Here is a 20,876-nt window from a genome sequence, read left to right as displayed (position 1 = left end):
GACGGCGAGACGAACATGGTCGTATCGCCGTCCGATGTTTGAAAACATACAAGATGCCCCAGGGTTGATGTTAGTTTTAAAAACTTCTTTAAGAGACTAACGACAATCTATTTAATCTAACAAATCATAATCAACAGACAAGCAATAGTTAAGTTGGTAGAAAAATGTTAAAAGTTTACACAAAAACATTTTTTTCACTTTTTGGCAAACAACTTTGGTTCGGCTGTCTTTAAATCAAGTCCTCCTACCTGCTGACGGATCTTTTTGTTTACATTTTTAGTGATAAGCTCCTTCGGCTCTAAAATCTATGTGACGCTTTGTAAGTCTGTTTCTTCGCAAAAGATATCTTTTGTCTGTCAATACATATGTTGATACATACGATACATACGAACAAGAAGATAATGGTAAAGCTTCGACGACTTAGCCGTGAACAGAAATAGTGGAAAAACAATTTTTAGCAAACTAAGCAACTTTATCCATAACGCAACATTCAGCCAAATAAGAAAAAAGTTTTGAAATATATTAACTCGATGTTTGATATTAGCATTCCATGCTCAGGTCCATTCAGAAATAAATCACCCAGTCGCACATAGGACAAGCGGTTTTTTGAAAATCCACAAAAAAAGTGGACCGCTATCAAGAGACTCATGAGAACGATGTTGGTTATATTCGTGGTCTTGTTTTTACCCCTTGACGGGCAATAATGGCGGGAAATAAAACGCGAAAACATTCGGAAAACGAAAGGGAAATCATCCAGCTTTGTCAAAAATAAAAATACATTTGCTTGTCTGCCTAGAATTCTTTATTCTTTCTATTTCTTGTAAATATTCCCAGATAAACCATGTAGAAGTTTAAGTGACTCAATAAATAGTTTAAGTCTGATCAATATCTTCATACCTTCCAACCCTGCTGGAATCTTCTAAAACGGGAGATTGAGTAACTTAGTTTAGAGTTTCTAAAAGATTGGGCAAGATAATTTTGCCCCATCAAGTGAGCCATTATTTATGAGAGATCTTTTACAACTTTCTTTATTTTGCTTGTTAATTTGGCATAAGCATATTCTCCCGGTCGGAATGTCATGTGGTACTGTTACTGTTTCTGCCCAGATTGCGAAAACAGCCTGTTTTTGAAGTTTCTCTTGAAATACGATGGTAGGAATAACAATTTTTATTATCGCACTAAGAATTTACTCATTCCTTGCAAGCCTTATTTACATCCTTTTTAAAACATAAAATAAGCAAACAACTTAAACTGTGAAAAGGTGTATTTGAAAAACCCAAACAACTCTGTGGGAAAAACTAAAAGCTAGCTAGCTGGGTATCTTAGCTATGTCAATGAAAGAATCTGTGCTCGGTGAAATCTGACATTTTAATCTGTTTTATCTTTTGTAACCATTCATTGAATACAAAACAAACCAATATTATTGTCAGCATGTGGCAATGTTAATATCGGCATGTGGAAATACAAAGCACTGCAACCAGCTTGAGTTCAATCCAATTGTTTGACCATGTTTTAACCATTTATTTGTTTTTTCAAATTTTACTGTACCTTATAATGGAAATACATTTTATTTTTTACATTTTTAAAGGAATAATAAAAAAGATTCCTAAACCAAGCTCTTTTTTTATGAAATAAACTTGTTTTTTCATGGAGGAAAACTACCATTACTGTTATATGTAATGCACACATGTTTGAATTGTAGGTAAATATATATTACATGACACGTAATGGCAGAAAAGCCAGAAGACTTGAATTTGCCGACTGCAGTGATAGCAAGAATGATCAAAGAAGTGGTGTGTACATAATTTTATTGAATTATTAGTGGCATACTGCACTATTTAAAATGTTCAGAATTATACAGGTACTGGGTTCGAATGAGAAATACAAAGTCAGTCCACAAAAACTTGTTGACTGTAGAGAAGAAAACCTCTTTGCAGCTATGACCAGTGACCACTGTAGGCCAATTGTCATTGATCCTTTGTTTCTGGTTATTTTGTTACAATAGATATAGGTGAAATATGTGGTACAGTTTTAGAATAGATATTATAAAGATGAATTGATTAATATAATTTTTTTTTGTCAAAATGACAATCAAACGTGTGTCATTTTGTCAAAAAAAATTATATCTCTACATTGAATGCACATCCCTTGACTGGTCTAAAATTAATGATAATAGAAAATGTCAAAATTTGCTATTACTCAGATGTAACATCATTTAAATGCAACATAATTAAATCTGAAATTCTTTAAGTGTGAATATCTTAAAAACGTAAAGAGCTTTTTAAAAAATTTAAAAAGACTTGAAAAGACTTGACTTAAAAAGACCAACTTTTTAAGCTCTCTATATGATATAAGTCTAACATTATTTTATACCTTGTTTCCCTTTAAGCATAAAGGCTCAAGAAAAAGTCAGAAATTTCCAGAAGTTTTTAAAATTTCCTGCGCAATAAATGTCAAGTTAGTTGGTGGCACATAGAAAAATCTACGGGTTTGGTTGTCATTTTTATATGGTACCATTTTGTCTGACGGACAGATGTGTACAGGTATTATAATTTAACCAGAAGGTAGCCCTTGAAAATATCCACCAGGTAGCCCGTCCTTTATATATATCTCGCATATTTTGTGTTTCCGTAGCAAAAGTTTTCCTCACACACAAACTGTGTATTATTACAGAGACTAGTCGGTGACCCGTGGAAAAATCCATGGGGCCGCTCGTCCTTTTTATATTGAAACCTTAAATTAGTGTTCTCCTTAATTATCCTTATTTTTTAATTTTTTTATTCTTGTTTGCAGGAAAATATCCTTAAAAAGTGTCAATTTGTCTCCTTAATTCTCCTTAATATCCTTATTTTGTTCTCATTTTATTAGTGGTCACCATGTAATTTGACTTATAAATAACATACTTAGTGTATATAAGCCAAAATTATTTTACATAGACAGGCATTCAGAATGGATGCTCATTTAATTGTCACCTCCCTTTCTTGTACGCCTAATTTAGTAAAGCTATTAGCTAATAAGTCGACCAACATTGTATCACACATACTATCAAAGAGCATGTTAAAGAAAATGGAAAGAAAATTTGGCTTGTGAACATGGGCAAAGAAATACACCCCCACTTTTGTTTGCTTTAGTTTGTTATCACAACGTGATCTCTCCAAGTATGAACGTGATTTTTGAATGTTTCATGCCTGCTTACTGTTGATCTAAATGGAAAGTTGAATTGGCAGTTTTAAATTTTTTACTTTGTTTCTTTAGCTTCCTGAAGGTATTAACATTTCGAAAGAGGCAAGAGCTGCCATCAGCAAGTCTGCAAGTGTGTTTGTTTTGTATGCAACATCATGGTACGTACTAATTTGAGTAACTTTATTGCAACTTTTGTGTTTGGAAAACGTAGCCAGTGTTCTTTAGAGCCTTCACACTTTAACTGTTAGCAAGTTTTAAACTGACTTATCTGTCCTCTGTTGCAGCGCCAATAACATTGCAGTGAAGCATAAAAGAAAAACCCTGTCTGCTTTTGATGTGTTTGAAGCGATAGAAGAAATGGAGTTTCCATCATTCATCGAACCATTGAAAGATGGATTAGAAGGTATTTTGTTCTGTTCTGCATTTTGGTACAGTTTTGTACAGAAACCAAGCTACAGTGGAACATTTGATAGTGGTCAAGACGTTAATTGGAGGTGTTAATGGTGGGAAAGTGTTTCGTATAATTCAAGTCAAAAACGTGATATAAGAATTCAACCATTTCTCTAATGAAGCTGTTTTCCAAAGAACATTTAACGTTTTCTTCTTTTGTACCACCGATTCGTTACCGCTAATAGAGGTAAAAATTCACGAAGGCGGCTGTATTGCCGTTGATGGAAGTTAATGTTGTAGGAGCCTCACATGAGAAATATAAGCCCGGCAAAACGAGCTGCCTCATTTTGCTGAGATTGCACCTTCTTTAACAAACTCACACAAGTCACAGTCGCTATCACTGCTCTGAAGAGGTAGCTCTTAATAGGGGTGTTACTGAATTTTAAACAGACTTTATTGTGCTTAAAAACAAACAAAACACGGCTTTATCATATTGATAATTTGAATACTAGACATGTGTTATTAAATTTCACAATTTGACCTTTTCAGTTTATAAGAAAGAACAAAAGGGAAAGAAAGATGCAGCCGAGTTAAAAAGAAAACAAAGAGCTGAAGCTACTGAGAAACAAGAGACTGACGCCGGCGAAAAAAAGAAAAAATCATCTGAAAACGAAGAAGATGAATCGATGACAGAAGTGACGTCTGTGACGGAAGTGACGAATGAACAGGAAAAAAAGAAGGAAGAAGAACCAGAAAAATAAAGCTTATTTTGTCGTAAAATGTGATGTCGAGAAAAAGAGTGCTCGCCTCTCGATATTGAATTGCGTCTTGTAACAAGAGTACGGTTTAATCCAGAAGAACGCATTTTAAATCTTAACAGACAATGATTGTTGCATTTTGTATATACGAATATATCCATATATTTAAAAGAAATTGTCTAACGTTTTTTTTTGTTGTTCTTCAAATACCAGTATTTTCAGGAAAAATATGCAAACATGATTAAGGCAAAATTCTCCTTCACGGTGAATGCACGGGGTCAAAAAAACCCTAGGAAATTGATATTCGGCTTAGGAAAAAACAAGATTAACCTTCTTCTTAATTCACTTTTTAACTATTTAAATAATAGGGAAAATGGAGGGCGGAGGTGGCGGTGGACAACTTGGTGGAGGATACATTTCCTCTGCACACTGTAGCTCGCCCGAGGGTATGCTTTTAAGCCAGCGTAATTTCCATCAATCAAATGCCCTCCGGCGATCGATTTTTTGAGCTGGAAATTTGCGGCGATCTCAAAAAAAAATTGAAACCATTTCAATCTTGCAGATGGAGCGCTAGCTTTCTGAGCCAATCAGAGCACGGGTTTCCTAGTTTTTTCAAAACATCATCGTTTTACTGGGAACAGATTGACGGATTCTTCAAGTAGAAGTAAACAAATTATAGATCTCAGTTATCCAAATTTCTTTCAAGCATTTATTGAGAATTTTAAATATACGCTCAATCTGTTGTTAGTGAGGATGTGTTGCTTTCAAACGATTTGGGAATGAAACATAAGTAACAGAATATAGTACTTCTAAGCACAAGAAAGATGAAAAAAAAGCATTCATGTTCGACATAGAAAATTAGTAGGAGCTGCTTGTTAAATAGCTTTCAAAATAGTGAAAAACGGGTATTGTAGTCCATTAAAGCACAAAAAACTGGTCCCGTTAACACTTAAAGTGCCCACAGGGTTTGTTGCCTGATTTCAAAGCTGCTAGCGCCTTCTTTTCGTCTAACAACGCCGGCTTCGATGTGAAAAAGGCAAGAGGACGAGGTTGTCCAGTATACCTTTCCAAAACATGATTTTTACATATTTTTCTCTTCCATTTGACATGTTCTATTTAACCAAATCAAAAAAAATTCAACTTTTTTATGCTGACCTGAAAATTGCTAACGTCAGTTCATGTAAGCGTTTTTACTGAAAATTTGCACCCTAATTTTTTTTCTCAATTATTTGACGTAAAAAATACATTGAAATAGAAAAATTTCTGCTAACAAGTATGTGCATACCGTATAAGATAAGGGCCTGTGTTATAAGGAAGCGGGTAAATTTTGAATTGTTTTGATCCTAGAGCATAAATTCCTTTGAACAAAAGTTATATTTATTTGTGAAATCAAATAAATACCAGAAAAGAAAAAGAAAAAAGAAATAGAAGATTGAAAAATCACATCATATGTTCAATATTTTCACAAGAACATTAAAACAAGAAATGATAAACAATATTAAGTCATGACAGCAGTTGGTTTTGCTTTTTCCAATGTAAACAAAAACTCTCCTCCACATATCGCACACCACTTCGTTGTACTAGGGTTCAGTTTTAGATAGGGTACCTATCAAACGTTGTCTTGAAGCATGTCTGTACGCAAATGACGAGTATTATGCGTTGTTATGGCTACGGAACCTAATGACTGATTAAGATTGAAACCGCAACAAAATCCGCCTTCTTCATTAAGTAGATATTTCGTTCATATTGTGTTTCGGAATAAGTGTATTCGGCCATTATATCAACAAGATTCGTGAAATCGCGAAAATATATTAAACTTTAAATTAAAAAATTAAAAACTGGAGATTGTCAAACGGTTGGATATTTTTGCTAGTACAAGGAACTTGTTATTAAAGCAAGTTCGTTCAAATCGAGGTGTTTTATGAGGCCTTTCATATTTAAAATAAAGGAAGCATAAATCAATTCCTTAAAATTTTGTTAAAGATAAAAAAGGTTAAATTTTTTAATAAATAGAAATTCCGTTGTATTTTCTCTGCGGTGGAGGGCTTCAGAGGAATATGGCCCAACTATATCCTGTGAACATGTTTTCTATTTCTAAATTTCGATTGAATACTTTTGTAAAATCTAATAAAATTTAGTGAACAGATTTCTTCTGTGAAAATAATTGAAATCGTATTTGGCAGGAACAAATTCGAAATCATGTATCATTTTTCTTTCAGTTTAAACTAATTTTGTCGAATGTAATTTTTCGGCGCTTCTAATTAACGAATTTTGCCACAACGTATCTGCCAATGCCTACCCATTTTTTCATTATTTTCTATCAGTAGCAAAAATTATCAGTCAGCGTTCAGAACGAAAATAGAATTGATATTTTGTGCGATTGTCTAGTTAAGCGATTGCTGGGCTTGCACTATTTACGTAGCTCAAATGTAAGCTTTAAATGCACTAGGTCCCCTTCGCAGGACCCTCGTTGATAACAGTATCAGCAGTGAGAACTGAAGAGGCTGAAGAGGCTTTTCTAGGTAAATAATTGCAGATAACTGCTAAAACTCACGTAAAATTCTCAGCAACCTCTTTACCTACCGTTACAATTTTATTCTTGTAAATATGTCAATAATGTGGCGCATTTGTGGTAACGTCGTTGTCAAGGCAACAACTTAATTCTGGATGATTTCTTTTTATTTATTTTCTTCACCACAGCTGTTGGAGATTTTTACTTGCTAGTCGAAGGGAGCTAGAAACGGAATAGAAGAAATAAAAGTTTGCAACTTATATACCGTGTAATAATCCCCCTTAAACTTGCGTTGTGCAAAAACAACGCATTATTCCTCACCAACCTCGTCCCCAGGCCCATTTTTCTCTTTCTGACAATCTCGGACGGCGAGAAGAAATCATTTCTTCGCGCCGTCTCGGATATCAAAAAAGCGAAAAATTGCCCTGGGAATGAGGTTGATTCCTCACAGAACCGATAAGCAGAAGCGTTTGGTTTGATCTCATTGTCAAGGCATGATGCATTTTTACATTGACAGTAAGTCGAACATCGTGACCTGAGGACGAGATTGGTGTTTGTTTAAGCTTAACAACAGATTTCGGGTAAAAACACTTTGAAATCAAAATTTCCACACACAAAAAATGTGCAAACTGAAATGTATTTGTTAGACGCAGATTAAAGCACAAAACATATGTCATGTACAAGAATGTGTTCTTTGTTTGCTAACGTTCCGTTTCTTAAACAATAGTCAAAGAAAAGTAAGCTGTTATTTTTTGAATTTGATACAAACAAAATGGGTGGGGATTTTTTGATTTTGTCATTTTGGGTTTACCTTTGGATAAGAAACCATTAAACTGGTTAATCATGCCTCGATCATTTTTGGTAAAGACTATTAAAACAAATGAAAGAAAAAAACGTCTATGGAACAATAATAATGGTATGTCTTTACAGTGTAATAACTTTATTTATTTATTTTTTATACTTTTTTTATTACATTTTTATTACAATTTTTTTTGCTGCATATTCATTTTATTTTTCATATTTTTATTTTTATATTTTTCACTGGCAGTAGCAACTTTGCGGAGAAAAAAAAGCTTTTAAGACCTCTAGCCTAAGTGGATGAAATTGCAACACCTTATTGGACAAATTTTGGACAAAATTTTCGTTGAACAAAAATATTCGTCAGGCAAAACATTTGTCGCTAAGAAACAATCCCATCCCTTTCAGCCGTTTGGTAGAGCGTCTGCCTTCAGCGCGAAAGATCGTGAGTTCAATCCCCGGTTAAATCATACCAGAAACTATAAAAGAGTGAATCTATCTTTTCTGATTCGTTCAGCACCGAGAACAGGATTGACTCATTAGGAGGTTGTCTAGTTGAACGGCTATTGTACTTTCAGGCCCTCTTAGCTGAAATGGGAGCTATAAATGCACTAGGCCCCGTCGCAGAACTCTTATTGATAACATTACCATCAGGAACTTAAAAGGCTATCCTGGCTTAATAAGGATAGTAATAATAATGTTCATTTTCTTTTTAAATTACCTTTATAGTGTGCACAACGACACAAAAACACCTAAATCATTCTAGAGTGCAGTCTTTAAGTGAAGACCATTCCAAGATAACATTCATCGGAAAAAATGTCGTCACTTTTGTACACCATTTTTTTGTCCAATAAGATAAAAAAAAATCAGGTCGAGATTCTTACCTTAGTTAAGATTTCTTGTGTGATATACAAATGGATACAACCTTTTTGTATTTCAGATGTTCTCAACAGTGCTGGGAATAAGATGGCACAGTCAATTGAACACAAGGAAGTAACGAAGGGTAGGTTAACACGTTCTTACTCATTTCACTATCTATTTTTTATCTAACAAGCTAGGAATCGCTGAGAACGAGGTTGCGCAGAGTTAAGTAACGAAGTCTTTTCATTTTATAAGCATGTCTGTGACACAAAGACCACAAGTCCGTAATACATTGTCAACGATAAAAATCGTTGAACATAGGTAAAAGAAGAATACTTTTTTTGTAAATTGTAACTTGGAAATGAATTTGCTTGGTGGTAATGATATCCCCATGAGAGACTTGAGTGATTTAAATGATTGTAATTATAAGATTACTTTACCTTCATAATCTAATCGGTCAAAGTTTTTAATGCAACACGGAGCCGTGTTGGTTTGTTTATATTTTGTCGTGTAAACCGCGGCCTGATGAATTTAAAAACCTAAGTTTTATAACATAGAAGTTAACAGCCCACTTATTCGTTATTTTTTCATATATTTTACTTTCCTTTGTTATAGATACTTTCGTGCAGAATTGGAAATATATTTTTGAAACAGATGTTCCAAAGCCAGCGGTTAGTTGCAGAGCTACGCCAGCTACCGTAGACTGTGCACGTAATGTCAATAACAATAACAATAAAGACTGGTTTAACAACTACCTGCACATAGCTAAGCAAGAAATCTGGATGAAGCCAGGAGCTCTGAAGAAAGACTTGTCACTTCCTGTTGAAAGCATGCTAAAAAACCGATACAATTGCTCACAATGTGAAAAGGCTTTTAACACTGTTCATGGTTTGGAAGTGCATGTACGACGATCGCATCCTGGAAAGCTACGGCCGTATCACTGCGAACTGTGTGGAAAAACCTTCGGCCATAAAATCAGCCTGCAACAGCACAAAGAAACCATCCATTCGGCGTTTCGAAGTTTCACCTGCACAGAATGTGGAAAAGCTTTCAAACGCTCATCAACTTTATCTACACACATGCTTATTCATAGTAATACTCGACCGTACGCATGCGTGTATTGTGGAAAGCGTTTTCATCAAAAATCAGATATGAAGAAGCATACATATGTTCACACAGGAGAAAGGCCATATCAATGTGGAGCATGCAATAAAGCGTTTAGTCAATCTTCTAACTTGATAACACACATGCGCAAACACAGTGGTTTCAAACCATTCCGTTGTGACATATGTTCAAGGGACTTTTATCGAAAAGTTGATTTGCGACGCCATGTCTTGATGCAGCACAAGCAGTACATGTTAAACTGAAATGTGATGAAAACTGAAAGTTGGAAAGTGTAAATACAGACTTGCATACAACAAACAATGCATGTTACGGTTCGTTTCCATTTAAACGAATTTTAGAATTAATCGATGATCGATAAATGATCACTTCCAAAATTTTCGCTGATTGATTTTGTTTAAGTAGAAACCTGCCTTCAAGCTTTATTAATAAAAAATAAAAATTAAAGAGTGTAATAAAGTAAGAGTAAACACAGACTGCAGCACAAGCAGTAAATTCTAAACTGCGTCTTAATGAAACATGTAAGTTGGAAAGTGCACGGATTTGTTGCTTGCGAATATGAAACGATTTAGTAAAATGAGGAGACTAAAAAGGTCCACTCTTACATTTTTGAATAAAAAAATATGGCAGTGACCAACTGTCTCGCAATATTTCTTGTTTTTTTTCCTTGTGATTGCGGTTATAGTAAAATTAACTTCTTCCCACGTCATGATGAGTTATGTTCCTGATTAGTCTTGTTTACAAAGAAAAAACAAGGTTTAGAATGTTGGTCTAAGAAACTCTATGCTGTAGACATCTGTAGACCTAAAATTTAACGACGCTTTTTAATCTCTCGGCTTCTAGTAAACCGTTAATTAGCCACTATACTCTTTAAAATATGAAAAAAGTAAAATATGAATATAAACAGGGTATTTCAGACTGGTGCAGTTTTTGTAAACACATCAGAATGTCACTATTTTTGCAGATTGAGAAAAAAACATTGATATGAACAAGAGCTGGATATACTGGCTACATAAGATACAAACATAAATTACAGTGGACTGGTAAATAAACTGATGCTAGCGAATATATAGCAACAGTAAAATAAAAAAAAATGGATATATATAAAAACTATAATCAATAACATCTACTTATTCAAACCACCATCACGATTTATCGCAAAACATATCGTCTCGATTAACCGGAAACACACTAACTCGATTTACCAGGTTCTACCGCGAAGTTGGAGAATAAAAAATTTAATTCTTTTAGAGAATAAGATAAAGAAAACTGATTAAGAAACGATAAAATGCTGAGCATGACATTGAAACCGATGAAAATAACAATTAAGAGACAAGCAAATAGTTTGTCGTATATATATACATCTTCTTAAATACAAATTGAAGCGCATATTATAATTCGCATAATTCCTTTATCTACATTATAACTACGATATTTGTCAGATACCAAGTTAAGTAGTGTCCTCTGTAGATTTATCGCGCACCTTTACGGAAGCTCTAAAAAACGAAAAAACACAAAATACTGTAAAGAATGGTAGTTAAGTATTAATGCTTTGGAAAACAAATTCCAGTATCCCATACCCACGACTTTAAGTGCCTAATAATAAAAAAACTTTGAAGTCCTCGAGTGCTTGTGGCGAAATATCTATAGATTCACAAGTTCCCGTAAAAAATTCGAATCATAATCGACAATAATTATATCACTTCCTTTATTTGTAAATATTTTAAAAATATGTTTAGCTAACAAGAAAGCAGGGGCTTACCTTGGTGATGTCAACGCCAGTAAGTTGTTCCATAGCTTGTGGCATTCTAATCACGATGTCTAATAATTCACCAGTGATCTTTGAAGCACCAACATCCTTGCTCCCCGTGGATATCATAGTTACCTTGTTCACCTTGGAGAGCGGTGCAGCAATTTCAGCAGCCACCTTAAAAACATATTGGATTTAAGTACATGAACTTTCGTGGACAGGATAATCCAAAAACATTTTACATCCCGCGAAATTCATCTCTCGCGAATAAGGCAAGTTGAGAATTTTGCGAACATAAACTTTTTGCGAATCGATGCTTTCATTCCACAGATTCAACGAAAATCAACAAAATTTAAACCTTGAAAATTACAAGAATTGAACATTAAAACTTATTCTTTTACTATCAAAGCGGAAAATGGAAACTAGAATAGACAATTCTTTGCCCGGACTAATATCTCGCGACAAAACTTTCGCGAATTTTGGCCAAAAAGTAATGTGTATATAAATAAAAATAGGTACCTTGGGCAAGGTCTCCAACATCATGTCAACCATAGCAGCTTCTTGATAATCTCTCCACGCGTCAGCTTTCTTAGACATCTGTTCTGCTTCTGCTGTGGCTTTCGCTTCAATAGCGAAGGCTTGAGCTTCTCCACGAATCTGCAATACGTGACACAGAGTAGAATCACATAATACATAGATCAAGCACAAGATATCACGACGAAAAACTTACTCGAATCGATTCAGCCTCAGCTTCTGCTTCCAGCACAATCTTGTTCTTGTTAGCAGCTGCAATCCTTTCAACTTTATACTTCTCTGCATCTGCAGGTTTGCGTACTTGAGCTTCTAACTCTTTCTCACGACGTAAGATCTCCTGCTCCTGTAAATTGATTTGTTGTGCACGTTCAACAACTTTGATTTGCATCTCTTCTTCTTTAATCCTTTGTTTTGTGATGGCAGCCTGAACGAACAATATGGAATAGGAGTCAGCCTTTATAGAAACATAGCAAGCATTTGAATTAAACACTTCAACATGACCAGCAAGGTTTTCTGATTTCAAAATTTGATATATAAACACAGCAAATACGCAAGAACAATTTATTCAACTAAAAGCAATTACTTTTGCAGAATTATTTTTTCGATTAGCACTGATGAAGGAGATATGGAATCAAAGATTGTTTTTTTATGAACATTTTTTTCTAAGGATCATACAAGTTGACTTGTGTGTCTTTTAAAATATTTGGTAATTTTAGGTTTTTATGTTGTTCGCAAAATTTAATAATCGACAAAATTTTTACAATTTGGATCAAATCGCAAGAATATCTACCAAAGATATTAGTCTATCAACAGTACGACATTTCATTAAAACTTAGAAGCTGTAACAAACCTGTAACTCGTAAGCCAATTCTGAGACAGCTTTCTAAACAAAATACAACAAACACATTTAAACAATCAGCTGTAAGGATATCTAGTTGTACAAACATAAAAAATGCAGTGTAAATCCTACCTTAGCATTAACCTCCATGTCGTATGTGGATTTCTTGACTTGGAAATCTCTTTGTGCTCCAGCCACTTCTGCTTTGTTTCTAAATTCCGCCTTCAGTCTGACTTCTTCTGCCTCAGCTTCCTATATCAGAGGGAAAATAAATTACATAAAAGAACAACAAAGCAAACCAAATAGAAAAGACGTGTTTTTAAAAAAGAGCGAAGTGTATTATGAAAGGCGAAAAAGTAAAAAACAGAAGATCTTTCGATTATCAAAACAGCTACATACTCTTATTCCAGACTGCATTTTCGCAATTGCTTGACCAATACGAGCTTCACATTGTACTTCAGCAACACGTTTTTGACCCAAAGCATGAAGGTATCCCTATAAAGCAGAATTACCTTATTTATACTAAACCTACACGTTTTGAGCATTCATTTTAGGCTTTAGTTGCTAAGTGTATGATGTTCATTTCAGTCTGTTGCTGAGCACAATTTCTAAATTTAACACATTTTCAGCTTCACGCTTGCTACACCTACTTTTCTTTCTTTTAACCTTTATAGGTTCCCCTATTTGTTTGGGAACATTTACCCCTCATAACTTTTAGCTTGGCTAGTTACTTAATAGTTGCTTAGTTCTAGAGCCACATTTCAACCTCTGCCTTGATCAACTTAGTCGCTCTAGAAGAACATGCAATGATACTTCACTGGTTTTGTATTCAAAGTATTGTGAAAATAAAACCCATGCAAATTTATGTGAACTTTTTTAAACAATTGAGTATTATTTTAAGCTCTGAACTGAAAAGAAAGTAAATCGCAAGTCCTTTGGCAAAGTTACAACATAAGTAGAATCTTAACATATGACGCGTAAGCATGTGGGTGATTTAGTGTTTAGAGTATTTTCAAAATGTAAAACACAAGACATATATTTCCACCGAGTTAAACCTGCTAGTTTTCATAGAAAAATAAAGAGTCGACAATTACCTCATCATCACGGATGTCTTTAAGAGTATAACTGATAACACTTATTCCCATATGCACCAAGTCAGACGATGCAACCTAATACATTGAAAAATTAGAAAAGTAGACTCAGAGTCATACAATTGAAATCACACACATTTAATGGATGGTTTCTTATAGTAACAAAGGATACGCCACCACTATTTGGATTACAGGTAAGAAATTTTTTGAAATTTAATACCTTCAAATTGTCTAAAACGTTATTGGTGTTGATACATAAGCATTCATCATATTTTATTATCAAGGAAATTTTCAACCAACATTTAAACAAAACCACAAACCTCAAACACTGATTTTGAAAACTTTTTTCTGTCTTGATAAATTTCCTGTTAAAAAAATCATCTGATTATTGCAGTTAGAAATAGCTTACTAACTTTACACTTCAGATTTCAGAGAGTAATATAACAAATTTGTAATAAATGGTAATGGTTTCTGATATAATGTTAAAAGCATATTTCTTCTTACTTCAATGGTCATTGTACCCATGATGGCTCTCTGATGACCTTCCTAAAAAATTCAAAATGAAGGCAAATTATTATTACATTATTTATGTGTTGTGTTGCAGCATATACACTCATAATTTTTTCAAAGGGGTCCAACTACAATATATACATATATACAAACCAGTGTTTCCAAAGCCACTTTTCGAATTTCAGTTTCAGTTTTTCCAAGAAACTGCTGACAGGCAGCGTGTAACATTTCTTCATTTTGACCTTGAACTTTGACCTAGGCACAAAAAATGGATTTATTATGTGAAATTTAAGAGGCAAACAAATCAATCTGATAAAAGTTTGCCAACACAAGGAGCTTACTAATGAAAATACACGACACTATTGTATTATTAAACTAAGACTGCACCATGGTGCCTGCCAAATACTATTTAACACTTTCAAAATTTTCAAGATCATTTTTTGGCTGCTTTTCACTTGTTTTGCTATAGTTTCTGTCCTGGTTATACTAATCATTGTGAGCCAGATGTTATTTTGCTATATAACTCCTACAATGATCCAGAGCAGAATATGATTCTTGAATATATGTTGCATTTCATAGCTTAGTGTATGTTATAAAGTTAAAGGGGCACTCGAGTGAAATTTTTTTTTTGGAAAAATTGTTATTTTATTAGACAATACATAAGTACATCAAAATTAACCTTTTACAGTCCTTTACCACGTCTGGAAACATCTTTATTTCAAATAATTTTCAAGGTCGCATAAAGCTGAGAAGAGTAGGTCCTAATAAATGAGCATACGTTCTAAAAGTTTCTCTTACTACTGTTTACATTGTTCGTTGATAAGATGTTTTGTTATAATGACAAAAATTATAACTTAGAAAGCTTAGAATCGGATAATTCTCTTTATGAAAAAGACTTTACAAAGCTACAACCATACAACTTCGAACCTCTTGGGTCTGACAAGGAAGAAATAATAGCAATGTAGAAAGTGTTGAGGGATTTTTACTGACGCAAAAGCCACGTTCTTAGCGAAAGGTCTTCCTTTAAAAAAAAAGCCAATTTATTTTGATTTCACAGTTCAGCGATTTCTTTCCTCTGCACTCGCATTTTTACACACAAACGCAAACAAATTTCATGCTATGTTGAAATATTCTCTGTGATGGAAAGCCATTCAAATGCGTGATTGAAAGATCGAATAATGTTCATGCCTTGATAAGTTGTTAAAACAGGGGTATTAACATTGTATAAATAAAAATCACTCTTATCATTATCGTAGGTCATAAATGCGTTACAGAAGCTACTGATTTTCAAGTGGTTGACAAAGCTGTTTTAAAAATTGCGTTATGTGCATTGCACGCAGCCTAAACAGTAACAAAAATTAAAAGGAGGAACAATGAAATGATGTTAAAAAAATTGGCACATTTACCTCCTGAAAAACTCTGGCAGGTGCTTCCATCAAAAAAGCATATGTTTTTGAAAAACAAAGAATAGAAACTGATGAGCGCTACGAAAAAATATGTCTAAACTAAAAAACTTTTTTATCTGTGTTTTCTTTTCTTTCTCTAATGACTATAGTGTTTGTATTGTGTAACGCCAGTCTGATAGACAGAAAGAGTTCAGATGAGCTAAAAAGCAGGCTAAGTATCCGTAGAATTTAAGATGTTATCCCAATAAGAAGATTGAATTGGCTGGGGCACTTGGAAAGAATGGAGGGGAATAATTGGGTAAGAAAGTGTAGAGACTTGATAGTTCCTGGGGCAAAGCCCAGACGCAGACCGAGAAAAGACTTGGCAGGAGGTTATAAGGACAGACTTGATACAGAGGAAGTTGAGTTTAGATACAACACAGTCTAGATCAGATTGGAAGAGGGTCATTAATATACCGCATCCAACCCATGCTAGCATGGAAAACGGACGTTAAGCCAAGAATGATGATGATGATGATGATGATATTGGGAATTAGTACAAAGTTCTGCTATAAAAATGTACAAAACGTTATTTGGTTGTGATGTGTGGATAAAAGAAATAAAATAAGAACAAGAAGAAATTTTTGCGAATCACTTTGCGAAGAAAATGATAAAATTGCGAATCGAATATTTTAGGTGGCGATATAAATTCTTTTTTAGATCACATTTTAGAGTTTAAGAACGAAAAACGGTCATAAAAATGCTTTTTTAGATTGCGTTTTTTAAATTTAAGAAAGAAGAAGGAAAATAGAAAGGTTTTTTAGATCGCATTTTAAGAACTTAAGAATGAAGAAGGACGATAAAGGTTTTTCAGATTGCATTTTAAGAACTTAAGAACGAAGAAAGGCGATAGAAAAATAGTAAATTATCTAAGGTACGATGGCACTAAAGAAATTGAGACTTCTGTTTAAAAAAAAAACTTCTATACAAATAATTGAAATAACTATCATTGAAAAAAATGCAAACTTCTATTCATAATAACTAGTCGATAAAGCCTGTGGAAAAATCCACTTAGGCAGAAGGACAATAAAAAATAGGTTGTTTTAGATTTTTTGCTGACGTCAGCAGTGCAGATACAAAACAGAATTAGCGAAGTTTAGTTTATTGGTTGCCTGTAATGTGTAGAGGCTAAAACCCGCATGTGAAAAATGTATAGGATCATGGGTTTTCGATGAATGTAGAAGGAAATATAAGGGTTTGAAAATTTTGCTGACGTCAGCAAAGACCCGCAAACACACATAAAATTTTTTTCCAGAATTTTATATATCTAATGTCTTCATCGTATAGATCTTGAAAAGCTGATCAAGAAAATGTATAGGATTATGTACTTTTGACAAACAGTTTCAGAGATATTAAGGTTTGAAGATTTTTTGATGACATCATAAACCTTAAAAAGAAAAGTTACCCAAATTGGTCCTAGGTGGTCCCTAGTTACCCACACGGTGAAAAATTATTGACGCCACCACCTCGTTTCCAAAATTATTCGGCTTCAAAGTTTTAGCTTGGCTTAAATTAATGGCTTCATTAATTTAAGATAGGATATTGACGTTAAAGTAGTGTTATTGACGTCGCGCCGTAATGTCAGAAAATTTAACATATTAGACATGTATTTTTCGGCAGCATCAAAAGAAAATAAACAAATCCGCTTTGCATGTCACAGACAGACGGACACACTTAGCGTATTATTATATAGATAAAAACATTTTTTGAAAAATTCAAAAAACTTCTGTAAAAAAAATTGCGAACTTCTATAAAAAACTTTGGAACTTCTATAACTTTTTTGAAAGGTTCTGTCGGCTACCGTAAAAATAATAATACCAAATTATAAACAAACATGGACGCCGTGCTGGAGCATATTGTACACAGCCAGGTGGAATCGTACATGATGAATACTTCAAAGTCAACAGCAAATAGTTATTGTAATGAAAACAACCCTGATTTGTTTTGTATGAATATCTGGGAAAATTGAAGAATGCCTGAAAATTATGAAGGTGTCTGTTTCATACTTCAATATTAAACACGTAATACTCAATTTGAATTAAAAAAAAAAGTTTAAAGAGTTAACTATGTTCAACTCTACGTTTCAAGCCATGCTGTCTGAGTCTTCGTTTAAGAGTCGATAAACTAATGTCAATCCCATGAACGTGTTTCAATAAACCATTTATTTCAGAATATGAAAAGCCTTTTACATATATGTCATCTGACACTAGTCAGATGACATATATCCTTCCTCTTCAGCTCTTACTCAGATCATCTCTATTTGGCTTGATCAAGAATTTTCAAGTTTCAAGAACTGTTGATAGTTTCAAATATTTATGAAAAAAATAAAATGTGTTATAGAAGTTTCAACAAGACTTTGTAGAAGTTTCAAAGATTTTTGTGGAAGTTCTAAAAACGTTTCTAAAACCTTGAGAGATTTTATAAAAGTTTCAATTTTTTTGTATGGAAGTTTCAATTTTTGGTATGAAAGTGTGACCCTTCAAAGCCATCATACTAAGGTGTTCTTAGGCCATATCTATATGGTGGTTTACTTTATTACAGAGTGCCAAAATTTTTGCGAACTGACTTTACTTTTCTAATTTGAACCCTGCTTTATGGAACTTTATTTCCTGAATTTCTCTTTTAAAGAACTATATGTGCAAAGAACAAATACAAATACTTTGATCACTTGGTAGATCACTTGCACGGCGTATTTTTTAAACCATTTTCGTTTTTTTTAAAGACGGGATTCTGTGAAAACTAACTTCTTTACACTTCTCTGATCGATTGGTACATCCAAATGCAGAACAACTAACCATTTTTTAAAGATTTGAACGTAAAGTACATACAAAAAAAAGCAAAGCAAAATTTAACATGAATGTTTTCTGCGTTCGCTCAAACTTTCTGCACGATGTTACGTCATTGTTTATAATTAGGTCCAGTCCTAAATGAAATCGCGCTTGTCTGTTTTTTTTTATGAAAAAAAATCGAATATGCTAAGGCTAGTACAACAATTTTAAATAAGGAAAACAAGTAAAGTAAGTTGTTTTTGATTTCTTATGCTCTTCTGAGTACGTATAAAAAAAAGAAAAAAGTGATTTTTACTGGAGTTCCCCTTTAAAAATGGTAATAAAAGTAAGTACTTAAAATACCTGAGCAATGCCTGTCACCGAAATGGGAACACCCTGTAGTGTGTATACTCTCTGTGAGTCCACATTTAATGTCATTACATTTAAACTGATTCTGAAAATAAAAAACAGTTAAATTGGTTAGGCATTTAGCAAAAATAGTCCATATCTTATCAGCATTATTTTAATCCATAATCGTCAAAACGCAACTACTGAATTCTGAACTTTTTTTCCACAAAAGGAACGAGCCTTAAAAAAAACTTACTTTTGTACTTTTTGCAAGCCATGCCAAACCCACACTCGACCTCCGGATATCAATAATGGTCTTTCATGTCCACACCCTAGTTAATAAAAATTTATCTTTGTTATGACACTTCGAAAGCAATGTTTGGAAAATAAAACAAAACAAGCCTAATAATGATGGCAGCCATAGCAATCTAAAGAATGTTTAATCAACATTTGCAGTCATTACAATATAGTACAGTGCTGATATTAAGTATAAATCAGCAATTTGCAATACCCTGCACAAATATCATAAACTCTAATGACAAGAAGATAAAAAAAATTCACCTAGCGCCTGCATCTTTTTGCCTGCCATGCAATTGGAAAATGTAAACATTCAAAAATGTCTATAACTTTAGAAAAACATTAAACCCTGGGCATAAATGGTAGCTTGTAGTAAAACGTGTGGTGAAGTAACTATAAAACATGCAAGCCTCAAACTATTACTTTAGCTACAGAACAACTATGAATTGTTCTGTAGCTACATTACTCTAAAGTTTTGCCAACTCATATTCAGATGACCAAAAATGAGAAGTGTCTGGAGCTTGAGAGATGTAGCTAGCTCCAATTATTATGTTCCTTTCTTGCTTATGCATTTAGATCCTACTTACAGTGTTTGTTTTCCAATTACTTAAATTTAGAAACGCCGAATAAATAATATGGACAAGCAGCTCACAGTGTCAGTTTGCCGACATATATGGCAGCACTGAACGTTCTTATTTTGATTAAACTTACAGAATCATTTTCAATTTCTAAACTCAAGATATAGAATAGACCTACCAGAAATAACCATTGCCTCGTTGGGACCGCATGTTTCAAAACCCATGATGAAAGCTAAAGTACCAGGAAGTGTGGCTGTTGATGTCAACCGTTTCGCCTCAACTTATTTTTCCCTCCGGGGATAAAGTTGCTAACAAAGCAGAATCTATTTTGATAAAATGGTCTGTTTCGCTATAACGTACTCCAAACAATTCAAAGTGAAATTGCTGTGTAAATCCAAAATTTTTACTGTAGTACGTGAGTCCTTAAATAATGTGCGTTTTTTCCTACGGTATGTTTACAAGGATTTTATCAGAGACTGTCTGAAATGATTTCAGAAAAAAGAAACATCAGATTCGCAGAAGCCACGAAGTTTATTAGAACTAAAATTTCCTTTAGTCGGCTGCGATCAACACTACTTTGCCTGAGAGGTTGCAGATCCTTCGCTCGGGACCACCAGCTGACAGATATGGAACTCGGAAATGTTGTATCACTCATTCGATCCTGAATAATCAAGTGTGTTAATTATAAGTGAAACCATGTTGACCTGTAAATTGTTAATAACTTTTTATTTTATTTTGGTGTTGTTGTAAGTTTATTTATTTATTTGTGGCAAATATATGTAAAAAAAAAAAAAAAAAAATGTTTACAAGGTGTGCAGTGCGACAGGCGCGAGCCCTTTTGACGATTGTAAAATCTCGCGCTACTAATGGCCAATAAAAAGCAAAAAATACTTTCATGTGAAGAAAAATGTGTATTAAGAATTGAATATTACTTTCTTTTTTTTATATTTTATTTTTCAGATCAAATCATTCAAGTACATGTCGTTGTTTGAATAATATTTATCCATGTATTGATCTTACACTCAGCTGTTAATTTTTTTTTTTAATGTGAGACATTTTTCATACATCCTTAATATTTTACAAGTTCATCTTC

General features: G+C 33.7%; 2 protein-coding genes across 2 annotated transcripts; one reads left to right on the top strand and one right to left on the bottom strand.

The window, feature by feature from the left end:
- Window positions 1–1,673: 1,673 nt before the first annotated feature.
- On the top strand, window positions 1,674–10,188 carry LOC130612846 (zinc finger protein 445-like). Its single transcript, XM_057434190.1, has 12 exons — window positions 1,674–1,793; window positions 3,256–3,341; window positions 3,468–3,586; window positions 4,123–4,332; window positions 4,700–4,777; window positions 5,011–5,078; window positions 5,186–5,236; window positions 5,287–5,388; window positions 6,781–6,853; window positions 7,604–7,759; window positions 8,582–8,644; window positions 9,118–10,188. Exons 1-12 carry the CDS (start codon window positions 1,728–1,730, stop codon window positions 9,867–9,869), a joined length of 1,824 nt encoding a protein of 607 aa, XP_057290173.1. The 5' UTR covers window positions 1,674–1,727; the 3' UTR covers window positions 9,870–10,188.
- A 421-nt stretch (window positions 10,189–10,609) lies between these two features.
- On the bottom strand, window positions 10,610–20,122 carry LOC130662590 (flotillin-1-like). Its single transcript, XM_057461482.1, has 14 exons — window positions 19,962–20,122; window positions 19,165–19,240; window positions 18,924–19,014; window positions 14,501–14,602; window positions 14,342–14,383; window positions 14,158–14,202; window positions 13,841–13,915; window positions 13,146–13,241; window positions 12,879–12,998; window positions 12,759–12,791; window positions 12,105–12,332; window positions 11,894–12,031; window positions 11,387–11,551; window positions 10,610–11,120 (listed from the first exon to the last, which is right to left on the bottom strand). The coding sequence occupies exons 1-14, from the start codon at window positions 20,005–20,007 to the stop codon at window positions 11,097–11,099; spliced, it is 1,281 nt and encodes a 426-aa protein (XP_057317465.1). The 5' UTR covers window positions 20,008–20,122; the 3' UTR covers window positions 10,610–11,096.
- Window positions 20,123–20,876: the final 754 nt, after the last annotated feature.

This window comes from Hydractinia symbiolongicarpus, chromosome 10 (assembly GCF_029227915.1).
Source record: "Hydractinia symbiolongicarpus strain clone_291-10 chromosome 10, HSymV2.1, whole genome shotgun sequence".
NCBI classification, from domain to species: domain Eukaryota; kingdom Metazoa; phylum Cnidaria; class Hydrozoa; order Anthoathecata; family Hydractiniidae; genus Hydractinia; species Hydractinia symbiolongicarpus.
The sequence above is the reverse complement of the archived record's forward strand: the minus strand, read 5'-3'. Positions and strand labels throughout refer to the sequence as shown.